General features: G+C 59.4%; 2 protein-coding genes across 3 annotated transcripts in view; both read left to right on the top strand.

The window, feature by feature from the left end:
* Positions 1-23,440, top strand: part of LOC121163398 (coiled-coil domain-containing protein 130-like) — a 469,842-nt gene that overhangs the window by 201,291 nt on the left and 245,111 nt on the right. The gene's annotated exons all lie outside the window — the stretch shown is intronic.
* NWD1 (NACHT and WD repeat domain containing 1) lies at positions 893-23,291 on the top strand. 2 transcript variants are annotated; one of them, XM_040990680.1, is made up of 18 exons: positions 893-976; positions 1,872-1,988; positions 3,891-4,188; positions 4,641-5,892; positions 7,286-7,489; positions 8,287-8,446; positions 10,244-10,361; positions 11,516-11,674; positions 12,358-12,555; positions 14,887-15,009; positions 15,304-15,521; positions 16,325-16,600; positions 17,267-17,357; positions 18,453-18,607; positions 18,901-19,066; positions 19,700-20,261; positions 21,492-21,589; positions 22,769-23,291. In XM_040990680.1, the coding sequence occupies exons 1-18, from the start codon at positions 893-895 to the stop codon at positions 23,071-23,073; spliced, it is 4,584 nt and encodes a 1,527-aa protein (XP_040846614.1). In that variant the 3' UTR covers positions 23,074-23,291. The 2 variants fall into 2 exon arrangements, with proteins under 2 accessions (XP_040846614.1, XP_040846615.1); XM_040990681.1 differs by lacking the exons at positions 893-976; positions 1,872-1,988; positions 3,891-4,188 and having other exon boundaries at positions 4,435-5,892; positions 18,799-19,066; positions 19,700-20,250; positions 21,481-21,589.

Raw genomic sequence — 23,440 nt, 5'->3', positions numbered from 1 at the left:
CCAATGATTCAGTCCCCAAGTGGCCGCAACAGCCACGGCTGGGCCGGGCTGGAGCCAGGAGCCAGGAGCTGCTTCTGGCTCTCCCACACGAGTACAAGGTGCCAAGGCTTTGGGCCGTCCTCCACTGCTTTCCCAGGCCACAGGCAGGGAGCTGGATGGGAAGTGGAGCAGCCAGGACACAAACCAGTGCCCTCTTGGGATCCTGGTGCGTGCAAGGTGAGGACGTTAGCCACCAGGCTACCATGCTAGGCTTATGAAAGCATTTCTAAGTGATGAATTTGGAATAGTATCTAGCTTTGCTTTGGGTGTCCTGTGTTGCAATGTAAATTCAATTTTAATTGCAGTCTCTAAAACAGTTTGTATTTACTTGAAAGGCAAGTAAGGGGGAGAGAGAGTACACGTTCCCAGATGCTGAGCTCTCAGCCCTCGGCCCTGCTCATCAGATGGTGCTGCAGGAGCCAGGAGCTCCAGCCGGGTCTCCCGTGCGGCGAGGCAGGAGCCCAGGCACTTGAGCCATCGCTCACTGCCTTCCCAGGTTGCAGTCGAGCTGGGAGCTGGTCTCAGGAGCAGCTAGGCATCAGCCCAAGCATTCATACATGTCAGCAGGGATCCTAAGCTCTCGGGCCAGGCACCTGCAAGGGCTGGGGTTTGGAGGGGGTGGTTAACACGATCGAGTCCCAGGCAAACCCACACAGGTTGCCTGTCCAGGTTACTTTTTGCGTAAGGGTTATTCTTCAGGATCAGTATATCCCAGATAGCACCCGAGGGCACATACTTACATGAGTACATCACCTTTGCCTAGCTGGGCAGGGCTGCAGGCCTGGTGGGCGGCGGGTGGAGGAGGCAGACAGCGGATTCCAAGCTTTTCCCTCGTGCCCATTCCCTTACAGATATGGACGCAGAGAGAGAATTCCTGCAGAGAAATGCCTACCCCGAGCTCCAGACCTTCTGCCAGAAGCTTGGCCTGCAGTTCGAGGTAGCCGTCAGCGCCACGGGGGCCACGTCGGAGCCTGCTCGCGTTCTTTTGCGGAGTCTTGTTCAGCGTGGTTCTTGGTGTTCGTTTATCCGCTTCCTCTGAAAGCGCACAGCAGCCAGGGCAAGGTCAAGGTGGAGCCAGGAGCTCCAGCAGGGTCTCCCACATGGGTGGCCAGGCCCCGGGGACTTGGGCCGTCAGCTGCTGCTATCCTAGGGTGCATGTCAGAGCAGGGAAGCAGGCCGCCCGGCCCCTGCAAAGGACACAAGCCGGGACCGCAGCTGCGGGGTACAGGTGACCGTGGACTTGTGCAAGCACCCTGGTCCGTAGGAAGCAGCACTGGGATGTCCATCCGCTCTGAGGCTAACCAGGCAGATGCTAGAGGTAGACGGGCAGTGGGGTCTGCTGAAGGGCCTGGACCTTGTCTTCCTTTGTTTTTTTTTTAAAGATTTCTTTCTTTTTCTTGGAAAGGCAGATATACACAGAGAGACAGAAAGATCTTCCGTCTACTGCTTCCCTCCCTAAATGGCCACAATGGCCAGAGCTGAGCTGACCTGAAGCCAGGAGTCTAGAGCCTTTGGAGGTCTCCCACGCAGGTGCAGGGTCCCCAGGCTGTGGGCCGTCCTCCACTGCTTTCCCAGGCCACAGGCAGGGAGCTGGATGGGAAGTGGAGCAGCCGGGACATGAGCTGTGGACCCCGGTACTTGGCGGTGGAGGATTAAGCAGTTGAGCCTCGCACCAGGCCCAGTTTTGCGTGTTTGGGTGTTCAGTATATAGGGCATGATTCAGTGTCACACGGTGACCTACGGGCATGGACACCCCACACGCACAGTGAGGGGACGCTGCTGTCCAGGGGAGCACAGAGACAGCGCCCCAACACGCCCACCTGTCTCTGCAGGTCGCTGATCTGAGGTGGGGCCTCCCGAGCTCGCAGGCCACCGTGCACCTGACCCCCGAGCTCTGCTTGGAGGAGCTAGAGCGCTGTCAGAGGACATCTGTGGGCCCGGCCTACGTGGTGAGTACGTCGGGAAGGAGGCGTAGTCCTGCTGACCCCAGCCTGCCAGCCGATCGCAGCACCCGGAGGCGCTCAGCCAGGGTCCAGGCATTGGTAGTCATATGGAAGCAGCAGGTGAGCTAGGGAGTGGAATGTGGAAAGCAGAGAGAAGCTTCGAGATTGATCTGGAAACTTCCCTCACCTTCCTCGCTCTACTCTTTAAGTACTTGGGGATACTGGAGAAGCAGAGAGAAGTGACAGACACAGGCACATCTTGGGATGCTCTGTGAATTCCAGCATTTTCTCTTCCTCCATTCCGAGCTGACACCTTAAAACACCCCTGCCTACCAGTCACTGGGCTATGAGCATCAAGTCACATTTCTCTTATTAAAAAAAAAAAAAAAAAAAGGTTTACTTATTTTTATTGGAAAGGCAGATCAAATTGACAGAAACTTCCTTCATCTGCTGCAACAGCCATGGCTGGGCCGGGCTGAAGCCAGGAGCCAGGAGCCTCTCCCAGGTCTCCCACGCGGGTGCAGGGTCCCAAGGCTTTGAGCCGTCCTCCACTGCTTTCCCAGGCCACAGGCAGGGAGCTGGGTGGGAAGTGGAGCAGCCAGGGCAAACTGGTGCCCATATGGGATGCCAGCACATGCAAGGAGAGGACTAGCCATTTGTGCCATCGCCCTGGTCCATCCCCATCTTTCTCACTCTGTCTTTTAAAGCACTGTACTCTCACACTGCTGAGCTCCTGTGCTTTGAAATCTCCTTCATTACTTTCCCGACCTTCTCAGCTCTGTGTTCCAAAAGAGATCATTCCAATGGACTTTCCAAGAAGTGGGGAACAAAACAGAAGGAAAAGAGAGAAAGAAGGAGAGACAGGGTAGACGCTCTCAGGGAAGACCCTGAGTCACGAGCAGCAAAAAGCACAGCCCGGCTGCGTGCTTGGACTCCTTGGGAGCTGGGAGACACACCTGCAGCCTCCCCCAGCCCCCAGCCGGGACCCTGGGGACCTTCCACAACCTTCCCGGGCTGGCCCATCTCTGCTCGCTTCCCACTTGTCTGCGACGCCAGGCATGGCTGTCCCCTGCATCTGAGCCACCTCAGTGGCTGGGGACGAGTCCCCTGGGAGCTGTGTCAGGTCCTCCTGCTGTCATGCATCAGAGCAGCCCGGGCTGGGGGGGGGGTGTGTGAAAATGACTTATTTAAAATCAGAGCGATAAGGCCCAGTGCCATGGCCTAGTAGCTAAAGTCCTCACCTTGAGCTCGCCGGGATCCCATCTGGGCGCCGGTTCCAGCTGTTGCACTCACTTTGGGAGTGAATCAGCAGACGAAAGATCTTCCTCTCTGTGTATCTGACTTTCAATAAAAATCAATACATCTTTAAAGTAAATAAAGTCAGAGAAAGAGAGAGATGCAGAGATCTTCCACCTGCTGGTTCAGTCCCCAAGTAGCCACAGCAGCCAAGATTGGGCCAAGCCTGAAGCCATGGGCTTCTGCGGGGTCTCCCCCACAGGCGTAGGCACTCGAGCCCTCCACTGCTTTCCCAGGCACCTTAGCAGGGAGCTGGGTCAGAAGTGGGGCAGCCGGGGTGTGAACGGCCCTTCCTATATGGGAGGCCGGTGCAGCAGGCTGTGGTGTAGCATGCTGTGCCACCACTTTGCTGCCTAAGATGTTCCTTTACATGATGTTATTTAAGACCCTGACAGTTTGGGGGCCGTTGGTCAGCGGCCACAGTGTGTTCCAGGGAACGAAGTCTGTGCTGGTTGGGGCTGATGCGCATTGCAGCGTCGCTGCCCGACGCCCTGTGGTCATGGGCAATTGGAATCGTCACACCACTGTCCCTGGACATGCCTGCCTGTCCCCTCCACTGTCACAGACCCTGGTGGCCATGCCCAGATCTGACCCCGTGCTCTCTCGTCTCAGGCTCTCCTAGGCAACCAGTACGGCCCCCGTGCTGTGCCACTGCAGATGGAGGAGAAGGAATGGGATGCGGTTCGGTCCCAGCTGGCTGCCAGCCCACGTGACATGGAGCTCCTGGCCCAAGGCTTCTGCAAGGACGAGAATGCCATCCCTCCAAGCTACGTACTGCATGTGCCAGGCGCTGGGCAGCCCCGAGAGCCCGAGGATGCCACCCTGGCCTCCGCCCTCCGTTCCGGGGCTCAGGAGGCCTGGCGCCTGGGCCTGCTCACCCAGGGGCAATGGCTGCGTCACGAGCGGTCAGGTGAGGCTGTGGGGTTCCCCTTGGGGTGCACACCCATGGGCGCACACAGGCCAGAAACGTCCTGACGTGCAACAGTCCTGTTCCTTGCCTTCCCTGAGCTGGAACAAGGGGTGCAGTGTGCCTGTAACCCAGCCTTTTCTGAGACAAAGGGGTTTCCAGAAGACCAGAAGGCAAAGCCATGGAGAAGGGTCTTTTTTTTTTTTTATGGCTTACAGCCAGGGCCACTGGGCGGGCAGCTCCTGGGCAGTAACCTCCGTGGCACTTGCAACTGGGTCGCATGCAGATGGCAGGGTCGGCCTCAGCTCTGTGTGTCAGAGCGTGTACTGGCTCAGGCTCCAGGCAGTCCACCCTGGGGCCCCCAGGGGCGCTCACTGAGGTAGAAGGCCCTTGTGCCCTGCCCCGACTCGGAATGGGTATCCTTAGCACCCACAGTGCCGTGTGTCTCTTCACAGTCGTTGAGTGGGAGCTGGAGCAGGGCCTGCGGGGCCCGGGAGCCACCGTGTTCGTGCGGGACATCCACGACCTCCCGAAGCACCTGCTGGATGACTGTGCCCTCCCGATGGCCGACCGGCTCCCCGACGGCTGCCCGGACACTGCTGCCCAGGCCCTGCTCAGCAGCCTCAAGGGACGCCTCACCCAGGAGCACCCTGGCATCCTGCACACCCACCGCCTGCCGTGGAGCCGAGACCTGGGGACCCCCAAAAGCAAGGTCCATGGCCGCTACCTGAAGGAGCTGAGCGAACAGTTGGTGGCCAGGACCACCCAGCAAGTCCTCCAGCACCTCCGGGAGCTGCAGCCGCCTCCCGAGCTGCTTTGGCTCTTCCAGGAGATCCGCCACCACCACAGGCAGGGCACCGAGGCCACGCGCATCTTCTGCGGACGCCAGGGGCTCCTAGCCCGGCTCGGGGAGCAGCTCAGACGTGATGACAGCCGCTCCCACCCGCCCCTGGTTCTGTGCGGCCCACCCGGAGTGGGCAAGACCGCCCTGATGTGCAAGTTGGCCCAGGAGATGGCAAGCTTGCTCCGGCCGCACACAGTCACCGTGCTGCGACTGTTGGGGACATCGCTGCGGAGCCGGGACCCCCGCGGCCTGCTGGAGAGCCTGTGTCTCCAGGTGTGCCTGGCCTTCGGGCTGCCCCCGCCCCCCGCGCAGGTGCTGGCCACCCACGCCAGGTCCGGGCCGTTTTTCCACGCCCTCCTCCACACCATCTCCAGCCGGCACTTCGAGTCGCTGGTCCTGCTGCTGGACTCGGTGGATGACCTTGAGTCTGTGCGTGGCGCGAGGCTCCCAGGGCTGCCTCTCCAGTGCCCACCCGGCGTGCACCTGATCCTCTCGGCTTGTTCGGGCCAAGGGGGGTTCCTGGAGACTCTGCAAGAGACCCTCAGGGACCCAGCCGCCTACTGGGAGGTGCAGCCGCTCTCCGGAGACCAGGGTCTGGAGCTGCTGCGGCTGCTGCTGGCGGACGCCGGGAGGATGCTGAGGCCCGAGCAGAGGGACCTGGTCCGGGCCAGCTGCCTCGAGGGTGGCCACCCGGGCCACCTGAGGCTGGCCTTCGAGGAGGCCCGCACATGGGCTTCCTTCACCATGCCCGCCCCTTTGGCTGCCACACCCGAGGAGGCCACTCACCAGTTTTGTGCCCGCCTGGAGCAGACCCACGGGCAGCTGCTGGTGGCACACGTGCTGGGCTACCTCGTGAGCTCGCGGTAAGCCTCTTGGTTTTCTTCTTGCTGTTACTGCTTTTTCAGATTTATTTTATTTCATGTCCACTGCATTGGCTCAGTGGCTCAATCCTCCACTTTACAAACGCCAGCATCCCCATACAGATACCAGTTCATGTCCCAGCTGCTCCACTTCCCATCCAGCTCCCTGCCTGTGGCCTGGGAAAGCAGTGGAGGACGGCCCAAAGCCTTAGGACCCTGCACCCGTGTGGGAGACCCGGAAAAAGCTCCTGGCTCCTGGCTTCAGATCGGCTCAGCTCTGGCCATTGTGGCCACTTGGGGAGTGAACAGTGGATGGAAGATCTTCCTGTCTGTCTCTCCTCATCTTTGTATATCTGTTTTCCAATGAAAATAAATTTTAAAAAATTTTCATTTGAAAGTTATATATATATGCAGAGAGAGAAAGGATTTTCCATCTGCTGATTCATACCCCACATGTGCTGGGCCAGGCTACAGCCAGGAGCCAGGAGCCTCCTGCAGGTCTCCCACACAAGTTCAGGGTCTCAAGTCTTTGGGCCGTCCTCCACTGCTTTCCCAGGCCACAGGCAGGGAGCTGGATGGGAAGTGGAGCAGCCGGGACTTGAACTAGTGTCCCTGTGGGATGCCAGCGCTTCAGGCAGTGGTTTACCATGCACAGCCACAGCACTATCCCAGGACTTGTTCTTTAAACCCCTAGTTCCAGAATCCAGGCGATGTGGGCCACACCTCATCCCCAGGGGACTGCAGGGGTACGGCCTTGGAACCTCACATTCTGGTGCTGATGGGGAAGGAGGCCTTGATTTGGCATCGTGGAGAGCTCTGCCTCTGGAGTGGAACCGAGTTTTTCCCACGCCGGGGCAAGCTTCCACTGTGTCTGGGTACATTGTCCATTGTCAAGCTTGGGGGAGCACACACACTCACAGCCCCGGGAGCATGGCCGGACCCCATGTGGGGGAATGTAGAATGGGTAGACCTGGCTGTGTGGGCATCCGTGTGTGTGTGTCCTGTCCCCAGACCACTCGTGGGACACTCGGGAACGTTCATGGGAAAGTGAAAAGGGCAAACTGGGGTGGTCATGTGGCCCAGTGGGTAAGCCGCTATTTGGGATGCCCACCTCCTGTGCCTTCAGGGGCCCCAGGATCCAGTGCCAGCTTTGCTCCTCCTTGGGTGGCAGCAGCGACGGGCCCCGATGCTTGGGCCCCCGCCACCCACATGGGAGACTTCTATGGAGCACCTTATGTCCCATGAGGAAGGTGTGTGTGTGCAGGGCGCGAACACGTGCCCAGACGAGGGCACCTGCCGGCCCCTGCACAGAGGTAGGGGCACGGTCTGGCTCCTGCACGCGTGCATGCTGCCTCGCTGCCACGCGTGGCCCTGCACACCTGCCCTCCTGCCGCAGGTACGGCCTCTCGGAGGCGGAGCTCAAGGACGTGCTGTCCTTGGATGACGAGCTCCTGCAGGCCGTGTATCAGGACTGGACGCTGCCCAGCCAGGAGCTGCTGCGCTTCCCGCCCCTGCTGTGGGTGCGACTCCGGCGGGACCTGGGGTGCTGCTTGGCCCGGAGGCCCGGGGACGGCTGTACGCTCCTGGCTATCGCCCCCAGGTAAGCCCCAGATGCCTGCAATGGGCCGGGCCAGGCTGACGTCAGGTAGTCCGGATCTCCCCACAGGGACCCAGCATGAGCTCCCAGGGCACGCATGTGCAGGGAGCCGGCCCCAAGCCCTATGGAGTGCGGGTGACACATCCACAGCGCCAGATGCTGGCTCCATGGACCCACTGGAGTCTCTGCGGGTGCTCACCGATGGCCACCTGGTTTGTCCTGGCTCGTGAGGTGCTATGCACGGTGCAGATCGGAACATGTGAACGTGTGGAACGCCTTGCATGACCACTTACGTTTTAGTTCCTTTTAAAAAATTTTATTATTTATTTTTATTGTGAAGTCATATATATATAGAGAGAGAGAGAGAAGAGAGACAGAGAGGGAGATCTTCCATGTGCTGGTTCACTCCCCAAGCGGCCACAACTGCCGGAGCTGAGCCAATCCGGAGCCAGGAGTTTCTTCCGGGTCTCCCACGCGGGTGCAGGGTCCCAAGGCTTCGGGCCGTCCTCCACTGCTTTCCCAGGCCACAGGCAGGGAGCTGGATGGGAAGGGGGACTGCCGGGATTAGAACCAGCGCCCATACAGGATCCTAGTACTTGCAAGGCAAGGACTTTAGCCACTAGGCTACTGTACCAGGCCCAGCTTAGTTTCTTGAGCAAATTAAAGGATGTAGGGGAGCTGGGCCCATTTAGAAATCAATGCCGTACACCAGCACTACAGGTTGTCAGCCGACTGGCCTGTCTCTGGGCACACCTCAGGGAAGACTCTGATGCGCTGTTAGCCATTTTCCTTCTCCGCAGACAGCTGGCCCAGGTGATCCGCCAGCGCTACCTGTCCGGGCCAGAGAGGGCTAAGAGGCACAGCGTCTTAGCCGACTTCTTCTCGGGCACCTGGAGCCAGGGCACCAAGAAGCTCATCACTCTGCCGCTTGTGGGAAAGCCCCTGAACTTGGACCGCAAGGTGAGGGAGGTCAGGGATGCTGTGCGCGCCTGCGGGTGGGCCATGCCTCCGTTACCCCACTGCACGCGTGCCCCACGCCTCTGCCATCCCTGCCCCGCTGCAGTGCCCTCCAGGCCTCTTTGTTCCTTGTGGAAGAAGCTGCGATGTGTGGCGAGACCCTGGGCATGCTGGGTTGAGGGCACAGGTGGCAACAGCTGAGTTGGAGCCTGACTCCTGGCCACCTCACACACCCCATCACGTGATCGGAACCAACTGTGTCCATGTGGCCTAGGGCTAGAGCGCCACCGGGGCTGCTGACTGTGGGGGTCCTAGGACCAGTCCCACACAGCCACGAAGGACTGACCAAACCTGTGTCATCTGTCACCTATGTGGACCATCCATGTATGTGTCTACTAGAGCCTGTAGCGTCCGTCACCTACTGTCACCCAAGTCAGCCATCCATCATCTGTCAACGACCATCACCTTCCATCCATTGATCTTTATCTATCAATCACACATCTACCTTAAACCCATCCACCCACTCATCCATCCATCCACCCATCCACTCATCTACCCATCCATCCATCCATCCACCCACTCCCCCATCCACCCACTCGCCCATCCTCATGAACCACTGGATCCTGGGTCGTGCTTCGGTGTTGCCTTACGGAGGAGCAGTACGTTTATACAGAGAGCAGGAGCTGGGCTGACTTGAATGAGTGCAGCGTCTATCTGGTGCGGCCAGGCGCCGGAGGAGACCTTGTCGTCCCTCTGCCTCTCCAGTAGCTCACTCAGGACCCCTTCCTCCCCCTCCCAGCCGTGAGCACATCTCCTTCACGTCGTGTCTTACTCTCCGCAGGAGCTCTGAGCCTTGGCACCTTGGTTTTGTGTGTTTTTTGCTTTTCCGATGCATTCAAGGCTCAGCTACACACGCCACTCCCTGGGCCCCGACCCACCTCTCTTGACGCCAGGGTCTGATCGCCTATCTGCTCTCTAAATCTCAAGTCCTTTGGCCCCTGCTCTTCCTGCAGCACCTGCCATAGCTCCCCAGTGCCCTCTGTCTGAAGTCCAAGCTCCCAGAAGCGACAGCGCCCATGGATATGCTCTGTTCTATCTCAGCTGCTCCTCTCTCTCAGCCCTAGCTTGCCTTACAACCCAGTGCCCCCCAAAACTCCTAACCTGCTCTCCCCGCCCACAGCCTGTGAGTGAGCCTCGAGCCCGGTGGGTAAGACCGCTACCTCCTTTGTCCAAGTACATAACTTCAAGTGCCAGCTCCCTGCTCACGCACACCCTGGGGGCTGCAGGGCACGGCGGGAGAGCCGGAGTGCCTGCCTCTGGACGGCTTTGGCTCTCTGCAGCTGCGACCAGTACAGGCATCTGGGGGTGAACCAGCGGAGGGGCACTCCCTCTGTCTGTTGACTGTAAATTAAAAACACTCCAAAGGAATATTGTCCCCCACCCCCGGGGCTATTTGCTGCTGTTCTGTGCCCAGGAATGCCAACACTCTCTGACTCACAGACAGACATGCCCTGCATGCCCCGTAAGGCCCAGTGCTGCTGGCTTGCCCCGCGCAGTGCCATGGACTTGGTTGCCCCAAGTCCCTCTGTCTGCCCCAGCCCTTACTGTGGGTTGCTTAAGGTCTTTGTTCCGGTACCCTCCAGCAGTGTGTGTGTGTGTGCGCACCTCTGTACATGGAGTGAGCATCTATGGGTGCGTGTGCATATGTGTGGAGTGTGTGAGCATGTATGTGTGTGTATGTGGAGTGAGCGTGCTGGCTGGGCCCAGCTGCAGCTGCCAGCCTTCGCTCTCACCCACCAGGTGGCCCCCCAGCCCCTGTGGTTCTCAGACACTGTGGCAAACCTGCGGAAGCTGAGCGAGCTGCCCTGGCACCTGCTGCACGCGGGGCGCCTGGAGGAGCTGCGACAGGAAGTGCTGGGTAAGGACAGGAACCGAGAGGGTCCCACGGGTGCCCCTGCCTCACCCCCTGCCAGCTGGAGCCCCCAAAGCACAAAGGGTTAGCGTGGAAATGCATGTGTTCTCGCAAACAGGGGCACCTCAGCAGGTGCCACGGAAGGGGGTGCCACTCAAACATGATGTCTGGGACACGTTCTGCCGACCACCTGTCATCTGTGTGCGTCCACCTGTCATCTGTGTGCGTGTGGTCCACCCGTCATCTGTGTGCGTGTGGTCCACCTGTCATCTGTGTGGTCCACCCGTCATCTGTGCGTGTGGTCCACCTGTCATCTGTGTGATCCACCTGTCATCTGTGTGCGTGTGGTCCACCTGTCATCTGTGCGTGTGGTCCACCTGTCATCTGTGCGTGTGGTCCACCTGTCATCTGTGCATGTGGTCCACCTGTCATCTGTGCGTGTGGTCCACCTGTCATCTGTGCGTGTGGTCCACCTGTCATCTGTGTGTGTGTGGTCCACCTGTCATCTGTGTGGTCCACCTGTCATCTGTGTGCGTGTGGTCCACCTGTCATCTGTGTGCGTGTGGTCCACCTGTCATCTGTGTGTGTGTTGTTTCTGTGTTGACCTCTCACCTCCCATCTCCCATCTTGATGCTCCATATCAGCTGTCATGGTTAGCCACCCATCCACCCGTCCAACCCCTTCATCCCTGTCCACCCACCCATCTCACCACCCGTCACCAGCCGTGTTCTGCTCATCTGACTCTCCAGTTAGCCATCCAGTGATTGTTGTGTCAGCCACCTATCCATCACCCACCAATCCATCCACGCATCTACTCATTCATTCATTTATCTGCCCACCCAGGCATCCATCCATCCACCCTTCCATCCGCCCTTCTGTCTAACTCTGCATCCACCCTCTTGTCCATCCCTGTGATTTTCAACCAGAGAATGTGACACTTGACCTTGTCTGGGCACTTTTGGATGGTCACGCTTGAAGGCTGGGGTGCTGCTGCATCTGGTGGGTGGAGACCCCTGGGACACTGTTCCCCACCCTACCATGCCCAGCTCAGTCCTCACTGCCAAGAGTGATCCAGTGCAGGATGTCAAGGGGGCTGAGCTGAAGAACCCCAGGATGAGCTGGGGGAGGCCTGGGCTCTGCACGTCGCCTCTCCCCTGCAGGGAATCTCAGCTGGATTTTCTGCCGCGCCATCTCGGGGGGCATTGATTGCCTACTGGATGACTTTGCCCTGTGTGCTCCAGTCCTGGACTCTGCCGAGGCCGACCTGGTCCGTGAAGCCCTGCAGCTCTGCCGCCCCACCATAGAGCTCCGCGGCATGGGTGAGCCTGGCTGGCTTCCCGAGGGGGTGGGGAGTGCACCTGCTGACTCTAGAAGCTTCCTCGGCTCACTGCGCTGTGAGCTGCGTGTTACTCTCCTGTGCTCTGGTGACTCTGTGGGTGTCCTCCCAGAGGTGGCTTCTAGAATTTGGCATTGAGCTTTTTCTCTATAACTCTACGTTTCAAGTCCACATTTAAAAATATCTTAAAAAAAAACTAAACCCATCAGATCACAGGTGAGACAGGATCTGAGTTTGGGATTGCTACTGGAAGCTGGTTCCCCCTCCTCCACCACATCATGCATGGATTCTGTGGACTCAGGAGGGGTGATCGACCTCAGTGTCTCAGTGACCCCAAAAACTTGGCTGCAGGAGGGGCTTGGGGCCTTAGGCAGGGCTGCGAGCCAACAGGTGTGGAATGACATAGCTGCTCGGCTGTGTGGAAGATGCGCGTGGCTCGTGGCAGGTGCCAGGGTTGTGTGGCAAGTGGGTGTGGCTGCATGTGGATGGGCATGGTTGCATGGTGGGTGGGTATGGCTGTGTGGTGGACAGGTGGGTGTGGCTGCTTGGCAGATGGGCATGGCTGTGTGGCGGGTGGCTGTTGTCATCTTCCCTCCCACAGGCCCTGTGGGCAGTGGGGACGCTGCAGGCCACACAGTCACCTAACCCACCTCTCCTGTGTTGCAGAGAGAAGCATCCTGTACACGGAGCTCTTGGGCAGGCTCCAGTTCTTCGCCGCCTCGCACCCAGCACTGGTGGGGCGGCTGTGCGAGCAGGCCCAGAGCTGGCTGCGGGCGTGCCCACACCCCGTGCTGGTGCCCCTGGCCGGATTCCTGCCTCCCCCAGGAGGTCCCCTGCGGGCCACCCTTACCGGCTGTCACCAAGGTGAGAGGAGGCAGAATCCCGGGGGGAGAGGAGTAACACTTGGATGGGGGAGTGTCCTTTTGTCAATCGGGGACCCTCAGGTGCCACCCAGCCTGCACTACCTCTTACTGCCTCAGATTACCCACCCTCCCACCATTCCCCAGCTAGGGATCCCACCCTTAGGGAAGACTCCTGTCATTGTCTTATGGTGATGGTGGGCTTGCAACTCATGGGCTTGTGCTAAGAAGGTGGAGGGTGGGGTTTAGTGCCCTCTACCCTTCTATCCACGTACCAGCCTATCCCGCCACACACCCAGGCCCCAGAGACTGAAGGCTCTGTAGGTCCCTGGGACAAAAAGGGCAGGGTGGGAGCAAATTTTGTTTGTGCCATCCATTTGTCTTCCAGTTTTTCTGTCCACCTATTATGTCCACTCTATGTGCTAACTTACCCTCTGCCCATGCATTCTACTCACCCACCCATCCACCCACCCACCCATCCATCTGTCCACCCATCCACCCATCTGTCCACCCATCCGTCCACCCACCCATCCATCTGTCCATCCATCTGTCCACCCACCCATCCATCTGTCCACCCATCCATCTGTCCATCCACCCATCCATCTGTCCACCCGTCCATCCATTCACCCACCCATCTGTCCATCCACCCATCCATCTGTCCACCCATCCATCTGTCCATCCACCCATCTGTCCATCCATCCATCCATCTGTCCACCCGTCCATCCATTCACCCATCCATCCATCCATCCATCTGTCCACCCACCCATCCATCCATCTGTCCATCTGTCCATCCATCCATCCATCTGTCCATCCATCCACCCATCCATCTGTCCATCCATCCATCCATCTGTCCACCCACCCACCCATCCATCCATTCACCCATCCATCCATCTGTCCACCCACCCACCCATCCATCCATTCACCCATCCATCCATCTGTCCATCCATCTGTCCACCCATCCATCCATCCATTCACCCATCCATCTGTCCACCCATCCACCCATCCATCCATCCACCCACCCATCCACCAACCCAGCACCCACCCAGCCATCCTCCCACACTCCATCCATCTGACCCCACTCACTTCCCTTTTGCCTCCCTTCCCACAGTCACTCCAGGGTCTGTGGGATCTCTGAACGCAGAGGTGCCTCGTGGTTCGAGGTCACAGTTGCTTCTGCAGGGCCCTTTCTGTGCCTTCGGGCCCAGCAGGGCGAGAAGCTGCAGCTCTCCGGTGCCAAGATTTGGTAGTAGGCATTCTAACCGATGCCAAGCAGAACGGATGGACCGCTGGCCCCACGGAGCAGCTTCTAGAATGCTACCCTGAGGAGTCCGACTCTGGAGGGGATGAGTAGGGTGGGGAAATTGTTTGTGAATATACAGGACCAAGTGTTCTGGTCAAAGCCAGCGTTGGTAAGATGGTGGTTTGTTGTCCCTGTAGCCGTTCCTGCCCACATGGAGGTGAAGTGGTACACGCTGATTGGTCACTCTGTCACTGTCAGCAGGAGGCCCATTGGCTAGCAGGATGACACTCTAGCCAACGGGAGCCAGGGAGGGGAGCATGGCCAGCCCATTGCTCAGATACACATGCCCGCGAGTCAGAACCTGTCATGGAGATACCTGTCTCACTGTCTAGAACCCGGCGGGCTACGGCTCTAAGGGTGCGAGCAGGTCAGGTCTTGGCGTGGTCAGGCGAGTGCCCAGCCTGGCGGTTGTCACTTGTGGGAGGGTGCTGGGACTGGGAGGCGCCGTCTGCCCAGGCGCTGGCAGATGGCAATCCAAGTGACCTCTGCCATGTGTGTGGGAAGAGTGCTGTGCTCCTGGCACCCAGAACGCCCTCTGTCACTCTTCCTTCCAAATCAATTCTTTTTTTTTATAAGATTTATTTATTTTTATTGCAAAGTCAGATATACAGAGAAAAGGAAAGACAGAAAGGAAGATCTTCTGTCTGATGATTCACTCCCCAAGTGGCTGCAATGGCCAGAGCTGAGCTGATCTGAAGCCAGGAGCTTCTTTCAGGTCTCCCACACAGGTGCAGGGTCCCAAGGCTTTGGGCCGTCCTCCACTGCTTTCCCAGGCCACAGGCAGGGAGCTGGATGGGAAGTGGAGCAGCCGGGACGTGAACCGGTGTCCTTATGGGATGCCAGCACCGCAGGCAGAGGCTCTGCCGGGTTGTGCCACCGTCTTGGTTGCTGGTATGGAATCTGAACTAAGGAGTTCTGTGCTAGGCTGTACACACAGCCCTGAGGCTCAGTCCCCTCCCCTGAGCAGGGGCGCCCCTGGCTGCAGCGTCAGACGTGCCTGTGGGGGTCACTGCCGTTATCTCTTGGGGGCTGTAGGCATCACGGCCATGACATGGAGTGAGGAGGAGAAGCTGCTGGTGGTGGGCACCCAGGACGGCATCGTGGTGGTATGGGACGTGCAGGAGGAGCAACTGGTTCATTTTCTAACCGGGCACTCAGGTGAGGCTTACCCTGGGGTCCCCCATGTGGGTGCAGGGTCCCAAGGCTTTAAACCAACGTCCACTGCCTTTCCCAGGCACATTGGCAGAGAGCTAGATGGGAATTAGAACAGCCGGGACTTGAACCTGGTGCTTTCCATGTAGGATCTGGCATCCCAAGCATTGGCCTAACCCACTGTGCTACAATGCCAAGCCCACACTCTCCCCCATGCAGTAGGAGGGATCCCAGCAGCCAAGGGTTCTGAGATAAATCAGTGAGTTCCCCTGCTCTCTGCCTGTGCTCCCCATCCCACAGGCGCTGTGAGGTGTCTGCGAGTCTTTGCCGGGGGCACACGTGCCCTCTCTGCCTCTAGCGACCGCTCCCTGCGCCTGTGGGACCTGCGGTCTGGCCGACGGGAATTCTGCCTCACGATGGACGCGGAGGGCAGCTTGCCGTGCGACCCCGGCCCACGCTCCTGGAGCCTGCACGTGGACGAGGCCAGTGGGATCGTGTACGCAGCCATGGGCTCCAAGGTAACGAATATCTGCTCTCCTGGGAAGTAAGGCCAGATGGGGGCATGGGGCCTGCTTCCCCAAAGAGGGGCTCGTGGAAATGCAGAGGGGCTCGTGGAAATGCAGAGGAGCTTACGGGAAATGAGGACCTCATGCTACTGTAGTGGGTGAGATGAAGGAGAGAGATCTTCCATTCACTGGCTAATTCTGCAGAATGGCTGTGACGGCTACAGCCAGGAGCCAGGAGCCTCCTCCGGGTCTCCCACGCAGGTGCAGGGCCCAAAGGTTTTGGGCCGTCCTCCACTGCTTTCCCTGGCCACAGGCAGGGAGCTGGATGGGAAGTGGGGCCCATATGGGATCCCGGTGCGTGGAAAACGAGCATTTAGCCACTAGGCTACCATGCTGGGCTCTCAGCTTTGACATTTGTTAATTTGTAAGGTAGAGTTAAGAGAGAGAAAGAAACAGAGAAAGATCTTACTGGATCATTTCCCAGATGCCCACAATAGCCGGGGCTGGGCCAGGCCGAAGCCAGGGGTCAGGAGCCTCTCCTGGGTCTCCCACATGGCCGCAGGGACGAAAGCACTTAAGCCATCCTCCGCTCTGCTTTCCCGTGCGCTTGAGCAGAGAGCTGGATGGAAAGCGAAGCAGCCGGGACTTGAACTCGTACAGGCGGTGGCTCTATTGCCCATGCCACAAGCCCTGTTGCGTCTCTTCATGCCTGTCTAGTTAAGACAGAGCGGTGAACGCAGGGAGAGAGCTGGACCTTGCACTGGCCTCGGACAGCTGCAGCTGGGTCTCCGGCTTCCTCTGTGCCTCCATCCCAGATCAGTGCCTGGAAGCTGCCAAGCGCCGAGCTCACCTTCTGCGTCGCAGGGGATGCCGCCGACCCCTGGCTCTGCACGGCCCTGCTGGCTGGCCAGGCCGGGTTGCTGGCCGTGTCCCGAGGAGGAGTGGTCCGCCTGTGGCACTCGGCCACGGGGAGCCCGCAGGGGGAGCAGCGCATGTCCGGCGTGGGAGCAGACGGGGTCCCCACCTGTGCTGTCTCGGGCCAGAGGCAAGGACTGGTGGTCATTGGATTCAGCGACGGCTCTGTCTCCTTGGTAAGTGATTCTGCCAGCTGGCCGTGGTACCGACAGCTCGGTCGTGTGCAGGTGGCCTGCAAGCCAGGAGATGTGAAGGGCAGAGAGAAAGGAAGAGAGACGGAGAGATGGAGAGAGAGGGACAGGGAAAGAGGGAGCAGGAAGAGAACTTCCATCCACTGGTCACTCACCAAATCTCTCCAATAGTTAAGACTGGGCCAGGCGAAGCCAGGAGCCAGGAAATCGAGCTGGGTCCCCCATGGGTACCGGGCCTACTGTCTTCCCGGGCGATAGGGAGCTGATCTGAAGCCAAGCCTGGACTCAAGCTGTCACTCTCACACAGGATACCAGCACCGCAGGCATCCTAAAGTGCTGTGCCACACCTGGAAGCCTCAGCGACTCCCCACATCTCCCCCCTGGGCTGGGGACCAGCCTCCCACCGTGCTGCCCCCCAGGCATGCCTCAGACCTCATCCAGGGCCCAGCAGAACGCACCCCTGGCTCCCCGCTGTGTCTCCCTCCTCCACGCGGGCTGCCGAGCCTGGGGGCTGTGAGCCTCCGGTCCCGGAACACTCCCAACAGCAGGGATGGCCCCCATAACAGTCGCCACCGCTGGCGAGGGCTGGGTCCTACTGAGACGACCCCCAGGCCTGTGAGTTTTGAGACAGGCATCTCACACCCGCCACAGGTTTCCATCAAAGGAGACAGATTGCTGGAGAAGGTTCCGGAAGCTGTGGGGTGCCTGGCACTCTCCAAGGACGAGTCCCTCCTGGCTGCAGGTGCAGTTTGGGTCTCCTGGCGCAGGTGCAGAGTGGGCTGGGGGACGGGCGTGCGAGGTGCCCAGTTGGAGTGGCACCTCTGGCTCCTGGCGGTGGCTCACTGGTCACACACACGGTCGGTCACATCTGCTCTCCTCCAGAACTGCCTTTGTCACCGTCTAACAGGACCCCACATCCCCAGTAAGCAACGATGCTCTGTCAGACCCTAGAACTTTCTAGAATATTCCAAGTGTTAGACGCTAATTCTCATGTCAGGTCCTCCCCTGAGCTACAGGATGTCGGGGACAGCTCAGGTCAGCCGAGCTGGCATGAGTGTCCGTGAGTGCAAGCTTCCGAAAGTCTGTGGAATAAGCATACCAAAGGACCCGCTGCACGGAGTGTCCAGCCCTGCTGTTCAGGATGACCTTTTAAAGCAAATTTTATTGGAAAGGCTGATTTACAGAAAGGAGAGACAGAAACCATCTACTGATCGCTCCCCAAGTGGCTGCTGTGGCCAGAGCTGAGCTGACCTAAAGGCAGGAGCCAGGAGCCTCTTCAGGGTCTCCCACCCGGGTGCAGGGTCCCAAGGCTGTGGGCCGTCCTCCACTGCTTTCCCAGGCCACAGGCAGGGAGCTGGGTGGGAAGTGGGGCCACTGGGATTAGAACCAGGGTCCCTATGGGATCCCGGTGCTTGCAAAGCAGAGGATTATCCACTCGAGCCATTGCACCATGCCCAGCCCTCATTTGTTATTTTGTTAGTTTCATCAAGTTTTTTTTTTTTACATGTTTGTACCTGAAAGATGGAGACATAGAAAAACAAGATAGGAACTCTCTTTCCATAGTTTTCTCAAAAATGTTCTGACAGCTGGGCAGCATCGGAGGGACTCCACCCTCCCTCCTCCCGGCCCCGAGGCCACGCCCACTCAAAGCCACGCCCCGTCCCTCCCAGCCACGCCCACCGGAGCCACGCCCCATGGCCCCTTCCTCCTGCAGGCAGTCCTGGCCATCCTGGACACAGCGTCCCGGTGCTGGCGTCGGGGTGACAGGTGGCTGTGTGCTCCTCCCGCCGGGCCGCCTGGGTCACCTCCGGCTGCCGGCCCTGCCCTGCCGTTCCAGGCTTCGGCAGCTGCGTGCGGCTCCTCCTGGCCGACACGCAGGCTTTCCAGCGCTTCGGGGCCGCAGACCTGCAGCACGAGGCGGCCGTGGAGTCGGCCGTGTTTGGGCCTGAGAACAACCTGCTGGTCACAGCATCCCGGGATGCACGCATTCAGGTACAGGCTGATCCGTGACCCCGGGCCCTTCCCTCGGCCTCTGCACTGGAAAATGCAATTCCACGAAAGACCCTGGGGTGCTCTGTGGGTTCCCCGAGCAGGAGGGTGGCAGGAGGTGAAGGGCTCAGGCCGCAGCCTACGGGTGGACAGAGAGGACAGGTCGGCCTCTCTCTCCTCCACTGTGTCGCCAGGTGTGGAGTGTGTCTGAGCAGGGCAGTTTGCTGGCCATCCTGGACGGCATCGGGAGCCTGCTGGCCCGCGGAGGGTCGTTGGTGGCGTCCGCCTCACCGGAGGCAGCCACCTTCACCGTCTGGGACCTCGGCCGCGTGCCAAGGGCCGGGGCCTCAGCCACCTTCCTGGACCGCACGGGACTCACTGCCGTGTCCCACCAGGGCGCCTACCTCTATTACCCCAGGGTCGGGGACAAGCGCAAAGTCACCGTGTGGGACGTGGCGGCAGGTGTGTGAAACACGTGGGTGCACAGTGAGAACCAGGGATCCTGCCTGCCAGCCTCGTGGATGGTGGGGTGGCACGGGGCCCCGCTCACCTTGGGTCCTGCTCACGGGTGCCCTCGTCGAACGCCATAAGGCAACAGCCCTCCAATATATATTTTTTAAAGACTTATTTATTTTTATTGCAAAGTCAGATATGCAGAGAGGAGGGGAGACAGAGAGATCTTCCACCTGCTGGTTCACTCCTCAAGTGGCCGTAACGGCCAGAGCTGAGCCGATCTGAAACCAGGAGTCAGGAGCTCTTCTGGGTCTCCCACGCGGGTGCAAGGTCCCAAGGCTCTGGGCCGTCCTCCACTGCTTTCCCAGGCCACAGGCAGGGAGCTGGATGGGAAGTGGAGCAGCCAGGATTAGAACTGGCGCTCATATGGGATCCGGGGAAGAGTTTAACTACTAGGCTACTGTGCCAGGCCCTATTTATTTGTTTATAAGAAAAGCATGATGGTGAGGGAGGGAGGATGGGCCCAGGGGAGCCGGCAGCACCAGGTTGGAGGGAAGGGGTCATGAGGGTATTTTAAAGGCCTTTTGGGCACACGCAGAAGCAGTGTGCTATGACTGCTCGCTCTGTCTGGTGCCCCTGCAGGTGAGGAGCGAGACGTGCTGGACGCGTCCAGCGAGGTCCGGTGTGTGGAGGTGGCCGAGCAGACCCAGCTGCTGTTGGCCGGCCTTGCGTCCGGAGTTGTGCTCCTGGTCCCCCTCACGTCCAGGCAGGACGTGGTCTGCGTCCCCCCTCCCGAGGCCCGCCGCGCCGTCACGTGCCTGTCCCTGGACAAGCGCGAGACCCGCCTGGCCGTCGCCTACGACAACCTGGTGCAGGTGCTGGACATCGGCCCCGGGGATCCCTGCCCGGTCGTCGAGGGGCCCACGTACACCTTCTACACACAGCTGCCCGAGAGCATCACCTGCCTGGCCGTGCTGGGTGACTGCCGTGTGCTCTACGGCATGAGCCGCGGCGAGATCTTCCTGTACCAGTGCACCGGCGCCAGGGTGTGCGCCCTGGAGGCGCATGGCGGCCGCGTCACCTGCCTGCATGTCAGCCACGGGGAGCAGCTGGCCGTGAGCGGCGCCGAGGATGCCCTGCTCTGCCTGTGGGACCTGCAGGCGGGCAGGTGCACGGCCGAGATGGGCTACATGGTGCGTGCCTGGCAGCGAGCCCTTCCTGCCGGCCTGGGGATGGGGGAGAGAGAGAGAGAGAGAGAGAGAGAGAGAGCTTCCATCTGCTGCGTCACTCCCCAAAGGGCCACAATGGCTGGAGCTGCTCCAGTGCAAAGCTAGGGGCTCCATCTGGGTCTCCCCATATGGGTGCTGAGGCCCAAGCACTGGGGCGGTCGTCTTACTAGAGCTGCGTTGGAAGTGGAACAGCCAGGACTAGACCCAACACCCATACCCGCTATGCCTTTGCTGTGGAAAGCTGATAAACAGCCTGGCATTTGTTCAATGCAGATCGCACGGATTGAAAATTATTGAAAGATTTGTCTGAGGGGCTGGCATCGTGGCTCAGCAGCCCAAACCTCCATCCTGTATGCGTGCCGGTTCAAGTCCCGGCTGCTCCACTTGCCATCCAGCTCCCTGCCTGTGACCTGGGAAAGCAGTGGAGGACGGCCCAAAGCCTTGGGACCCTGCACCCGCGTGGGAGACCTGGAAGAAGCTCCTGACTCCTGGCTTTGGATCAGCTCAGCTCTGGCCACTGTGACCACTTGGGGAGTGAACCAGCAGGTGGAAGAGCTTTCTCTCTGTACCTCTGCCTTTTAAATAATTATAATAATAGTAAATCTTAGAAAAAGGGATTTATTTGAAAGGCAGAGTTATAGAGCAAGAGAGAGAGAGACACAGAGAGATGTTCCACCTGCTGGTTCACTCCCCAGATGGCAGCGACAGTCAGGGTCAGGCCAGGCTGAAGCCAGAAGCCGCAACCTCAGACCGGATCTCCCCTGTGGGTGTCAGGGCCCAAGTGCTTCAGCCGTCACCCATTGCTGGAGTTCAAGCCCAAACCCTCTGGTGTGACGCACGCTGTCCCAGCGGGCACGCCAAGGGACATCCCAGCACTGCTCCCGTGGCTCCTGAAGGACTCCAGCCATTCCTCTTTGCTGTCCCAGGATACAAACCGAGCCCTGCGTGACCACAGCGGTCACTGCTGGGGATGCACCCAAGGTCCTTCTAGCAAGGGAGGCCTCCGAGTCTCGTGTCCTCTCCTCCTCACCCTGAAACCATCGAGATGACACTGGGCCAGGACCCCAGGAAAGCAAGAAAGGCAGCAGCTCCCCTGTGTGTGAGGGGTCGTCCAGGCCCGGGCCCGTGGGTGGGGCTAGGGGCAGCCCTGCCGCCCGCTGTCCGGCTCTCAGCCCCCTGACGTGTCCCCCGCAGGCTGCTCCGAGCTGCTGCGACGTCCTGACTGCCTGCTTCTCCCAGAATGACAAGTACGTGTACGCAGGCCTGAAGGACGGATCTGTGATTGTCTGCAGCACGCTGGACGGTGAGCAGCTCCCTTTGCGCCCCAGGGAGAGCCATGCAGAGCCTCGCTTTGGGGTGCTTTCCACAGGCCCCCAAGGATGAACCCGTGACCCCCAGTGGGACTCCCCCTGCCTTGAATCTGCTCATGGCTGCACACAGGCCTCTGGCCCCAGTGGGCACCCTGCACGTAAACTGTGCCCTTGGCGTGTGGGCATCTTTGGGTGTGGTTGAAGATTTACTGATTTTAATTTGAAAGGCAGATTTTAAAGCCACCTGGTGCGGTGGCTCAGTGGCTAAGGTCCTCGCCTTGAATGCGCTGGGATCCCATATGGGCACCGGTTCAAATCCGGGCTGTTCCATTTCCTACCCAGCTCCCTGCCTGTGACCTGGGAAAGCAGTGGAGGACGGCCCAAAGCTTTGGGACCCTGCACCCGCGTGGGAGACCCGGAAGAAGCTCCTGGCTCCTGGCTTTGGATCGGCTCAGCTCTGACTGTTATGCTCACTTAGGGAGTGAACCAGCAGGCGGAAGATCTTCCTCACCGTCTCTCCTCTCTGTATATCTGACTTTCTAATTAACAAATAAATCTTTTTTAGAAAAAAAAAAAAAAGAAAGGCAGATTTTGCAGATTAAAAGATCTTCCATCTGCTGGTTCACTCCGCAAGTGATGGCTGGAGCTGGTCGACCCAAAGCCAGGCTTTTCCTGGGTCTCCCACATGGGTGCCCAAGCACTTGTGCCATCCTCTGCCGTCCCACACATGTATCAGGAGGGAGCCGCAGGGGAAGTGGAGCAGCTGGTTCTGGAACTGGCAGCCATGAGGATGATGCTGGCATGGCAGACAGAGGCTTAGCCTGTGATGCCGCAACGCTGACCCCTCAGTCTGTTTGACTTGTCCCAGTCCTGGCCAATGAACCAGTGGACGAAAGATCTCTTTCTCAATCTAAAACTCTACCCTTCAAATAAACAAATGCATTAAACACACACACACACACCGCAGGGTTTACAGAGTTCACACTGGACAGAAACCTGTCCTTTGGTGTCCTTTGGTCTTCGAAACCCCCTGTGTGAGCAGGTGCAGTCTTGTGCGCTTGGCGGAGCAGGTGGGAGTGTTAAGTGTGATGTGAGAGCCCCTGAGCGGGCGTGCAGCCAGCAAGGGCCTTGCTAGGCTGCCTTTCCTTACACATGCCCTCTGGCTTCCCCAGGCTCCCTGCTGACCGTCCAGTTCGCCCACGCCCCAGTGAACAGGATCGTGCCCACCCGCGATGGCTTCATTGCCCCCACGCGAAGCGGTTACGTCCTGCGGGAGTGCTTCCAGCCCTCTGCGTCAAGCCCCAGCCTCCAGCCGGACCCCCTCCGCAGCTTCAAGAAAGCCGTGTGGGTGGTCAGAGCCACGCAGAGGGGAGCGCTGGCCAGGGCGGCACAGACTCCCGGGGACTCGGCATCCCGCAGTGCCCGTGGGCATGGGGCCCGGTCCAACAGGCGCTCGCAAGTCTGCGTGTTGGTGTAGTGGCAACCCCTCTTGGCTGGGTGTGCCAGGACTGCAGTCTGCCTTGATTGACTCGTTCCAGCCTCAGGCCTGCGCTTGCTGGCAGCAGGATGGCCAACGTGCCGCCAATGTTTAGTTTAGTGAGGAAGTAGACTTTTCATTTCCATGAGATTCCAATTCCCTGAGGGCTGGCACCATGGCATAGCACGCTAACTCTCCACCACTACTGTGGTATCCCATAGGGGCGCCAGTTCAAGCCCCGGCTGCTCCACTTCCCATCCAACTCCCTGCCTGTGGCCTGGGAAAGCAGCAGAGAACAGCCCAAAGCCTTGGGACCCTGCACCCGCGTGGGAGACCTGGGAGAGGCTCCTGGCCTTGGGTTGGCTCA

Source organism: Ochotona curzoniae, unplaced genomic scaffold (assembly GCF_017591425.1).
Source record: "Ochotona curzoniae isolate NIBS_2020 unplaced genomic scaffold, NIBS_Ocur_1.0 contig_605, whole genome shotgun sequence".
Lineage (NCBI taxonomy): Eukaryota > Metazoa > Chordata > Mammalia > Lagomorpha > Ochotonidae > Ochotona > Ochotona curzoniae.
Note: the sequence above shows the minus strand (reverse complement) of the source record. Positions and strands in the feature narration are given on the sequence as shown.

Bases quoted from the DNA above. Each gene is read 5' to 3' on its own strand.
- NWD1 (XM_040990680.1), top strand. From the start codon at position 893: ATGGACGCAGAGAGAGAATTCCTGCAGAGAAATGCCTACCCCGAGCTC. The intron at 977-1,871 runs GTAGCCGTCAGC...CTGTCTCTGCAG, and splicing joins AGCTTGGCCTGCAGTTCGAG to GTCGCTGATCTGAGGTGGGG. The intron at 7,490-8,286 runs GTAAGCCCCAGA...CCTTCTCCGCAG, and splicing joins CTCCTGGCTATCGCCCCCAG to ACAGCTGGCCCAGGTGATCC.